The sequence below is a fragment of the Dacryopinax primogenitus genome (assembly GCF_000292625.1).
Source record: "Dacryopinax primogenitus strain DJM-731 SS1 chromosome Unknown DACRYscaffold_12, whole genome shotgun sequence".
Classification (NCBI taxonomy): Eukaryota; Fungi; Basidiomycota; class Dacrymycetes; order Dacrymycetales; family Dacrymycetaceae; genus Dacryopinax; species Dacryopinax primogenitus.
The window spans coordinates 596,401-599,420 of NW_024467209.1; the positions used below are offsets into that span (position 1 = coordinate 596,401).

General features: G+C 49.4%; 2 protein-coding genes across 2 annotated transcripts; one reads left to right on the plus strand and one right to left on the minus strand.

The window, feature by feature from the left end:
• Nucleotides 1–63: 63 nt before the first annotated feature.
• Nucleotides 64–633, plus strand: DACRYDRAFT_54221 (uncharacterized protein; the record flags this gene model as incomplete). Its single annotated transcript, XM_040775240.1, has 2 exons — nt 64–200; nt 252–633. Coding segments are annotated over 2 exons (519 nt in total), but the record flags the coding sequence as incomplete, so codon positions are not given.
• A 640-nt stretch (nt 634–1,273) lies between these two features.
• Nucleotides 1,274–2,907, minus strand: DACRYDRAFT_108741 (uncharacterized protein; the record flags this gene model as incomplete). The annotated part of the gene is made up of 5 exons (XM_040768720.1): nt 1,274–1,650; nt 1,696–1,950; nt 2,002–2,016; nt 2,080–2,319; nt 2,370–2,907. The coding sequence occupies 5 exons, from the start codon at nt 2,905–2,907 to the stop codon at nt 1,274–1,276; spliced, it is 1,425 nt and encodes a 474-aa protein (XP_040627571.1).
• Nucleotides 2,908–3,020: the final 113 nt, after the last annotated feature.

A 3,020-nucleotide genomic window follows, 5' to 3' on the forward strand; every position in this document is an offset into this window, starting at 1 on the left:
GCCGTTCAACGTACCTTCCAGCGTACAAAGGCAGTCTCGGGCGATGATGGCGCAGAAGCAGGGTTTGGCGCGTATCTAGGACCAGAGCATGGGAAGCTGCTCTTCCGTGGCGAACTGAACTCGGATTTGTATGGTCCACTGCAGACTGAGTACGAGAAGGGAAAGTTAGCTGGAACGGATGTGTGGATTCATAAAGATCGGTGCGTCAGTTTTGCTGTCCAGTCAAACACGATCGTTCATGCGACGAACAGGATGAGCGGTATCTGGGGCCGGAACACTCCGCTAGAGGAGCACTTGACGAAACACAACATCAAGACGCTGTTCTGGAGCGGTGTGAACGCCGACCAATGTGTGCTTGGAAGCGTGGTTGACGCCTACTCTTTGGGATACGACATCGTCGCGGTCGAGGATACAATCGCTACTACTTCTCCTACCGGAGCGAAGGAGAACCTCATGTACAATAGTATCAGAGTAGGTCATGTTTTAGTGCAGGCACGCATACTGTTCTCCGCTCCTTACGCTCTCTGCCTTCGTGAGCTTATCTGGATGGAAATCGCCAACACCCCGTGTGCTGCGCATCAGAATATCAAGTATACTACTAGAACGCCCATATCAGTTACGATATACGAGTGAGCAACAGGCGGAAAATAGAGCAGAGCGAGAAGATGTCGGAGCACGAGTCGAACGCAGCGGTGTAAAGAGTTGGCGCTACTTGCTCATCCCTCCTCACCGCGGTAGCTGGTACGCAAGTCATCACGTGGGCAATGGTCAATATCATTATGGCGTTGATGTATACTTCTATGTGCTGGCGATGCTCTGTGCATTGGGGAACTTTATCCATATGAAAAAAACGACTGGATTGAGATGACTATACAAGCATACTACAATACTTCTTAAACATGCATATTGGCTCGCTTATGCCCGTGAGAACACAACTATTTCAGTAAGTCAGTGTAATCCAAACCGTTTCACCATCCATCTTTCAGTGTATATCTTGATCGATTTGGGTCGTTTCGCACTCAGTCCACTTCAGTGTAATCTAGTAGTCCACAATTTCATGTATTGCGTTCCTCCTTCCTCCCTAGTATGACAGACGGCAGACTCGGAATACACGGAATACAACCTGTAGAATGATCAGCGAATGCACCGTAGACGCGAAACATAGAGACGTACAGCTAAACTACAATGTCATAAGTGTAACAATGAATCGAGTCACCGTTCATAGTATTCTAGGCGAGCATCAGTACATAAGCATATAACGCATAGAAAAAACTCACCAGGCGAGCGGGAAGAGATAGCCACAAGTAACAGCGGAGAAAAACTTCTTGAAGAGAGCAACGAAATCCGTCGCTCCATTGATAGTATTCGCCTCTTCATGAACGTTTCGGCTACGATTGTTGTGGTGCGAGTTGTTGTTGTTGCGATAGGTAATGTTGTTCGAATGGATGATATTCGTCGTGCAGTTGTTGTTGATGACAATCGGCGACGGCTGGAACTCGACATTCGGGATAGCAGTGGTAGGAGCCATTGTCGAAAAAGGAATAGCAGCGGACAAGGCGTTAGAAGAGCTGTGTGAGGCGTAGTTGGGCGGAAAGAAGTGGTCGATGTACGCTTGACGGCCTTGCATGTAGGCCTCATACGCAACGTCCTCTGAACGCGCATTAGAAAACATATTGCAAAGAAATAAGCGCGTACCGTATTTGTTCACAGCATCTGTCCCACCACCGAGATCTGAAGTCGAAGAGGAATAGGTAGCAGAGATAGAAACGTTGTCCATGGTGAGCATGCATGGGAAGCGAGTCTGACTTGAGCGGAGCTTTCGATTGTGCGGTTGAATGAAGGGCGAATGTGGGCGGAGGGATGCAGCGTTCTGCGATACTTGTTGGGTTTGTGCGAGCGATTTGACTGTCGTCAAATCGCGAGCGAGCGTCAGTACGTTCGAACGAGCACCTGGAGCACCTGGTCAGCACGTAGTTAGAGTATCAATTGCCATGAACTCACGTTCATGTCCAGTTGCTGTGTTTTGAACTCAGGAAAGCGTGGTGACAGGCGTTGTCGATGTGGGAATTAAGAGTGAACCGCACAAGCTTATGCCTTCGTCGTACAATCGTGCGAACACACTGCCTTGCTTGTAGGCATACGCTGCGCGACCTCGTTCGATCTGCGTACTCTGGCCGACAGATGCAGCTTTCTGGCACCAGATGTCCCTCCAAAAGGTATATGACTTTAACGTGCGGCGCATTTCTTCCCTAGTCAACTCCTCTTCTTCTGCCCAGCGGTCTGCTTTAGCCTTTGTTCTCCACCATGTAACTCTGCTAACTGAAGTCCATTAGCACAAAACTCAAACAAAAGGCTTGTAGTAGACATACCAGCCTCGTCCAGGGATTCTTCATTGGATGAGCTGGATTTCTGGTCTGCTGCTGCAAACTCTGCACCCAAATGAAAGTACCATGGCAACCTTTGCCTGCCAGTACCGAGATCTTCTTGAAGTTGCGTCAATGCCACTCCATAGACATCGCTTTCCTCCAGGTTCCGGTATTGTTTGTGATCCTCTGGCAAGCCAAGAATCAGCATCGATTTGTAGCACCGACGATACCGATTTGTAAGAAGGTCTATTTCATCCTTTTGTCGTATCAGTGTTCTGGCTGCCATAGTCTGGGGGCCTTGATGTCGGACATTTGTACGTTTCATTGCTTGCATCACGCGTCGCCTTCGCACCGCTTCTCGCAGCTTCTGTAACAGGTCGAGCGCTTGACCCTTCCTAAGTTCGAGCTCAGTCGCAGACAAGTGCTCTAAGCCAAGCTGTCTTCGGACCGCTGGATCCTCATATGAAGATGGCAAATGCAAGGGCTCTTCTTCAGGAAACGCGCATATTCTGCCGTTGTATTCACTAACAGCCGGAGTCATGGTTGACTGAGCTTCCCGAAATCGATTTAGATGCCCGGCCAGGGCGTCACGGGCCCGGTGAAGGCCAAGATCTATGCTTGCAGCGTCTTTCCTGAGTACTGCAGAGGCACGAG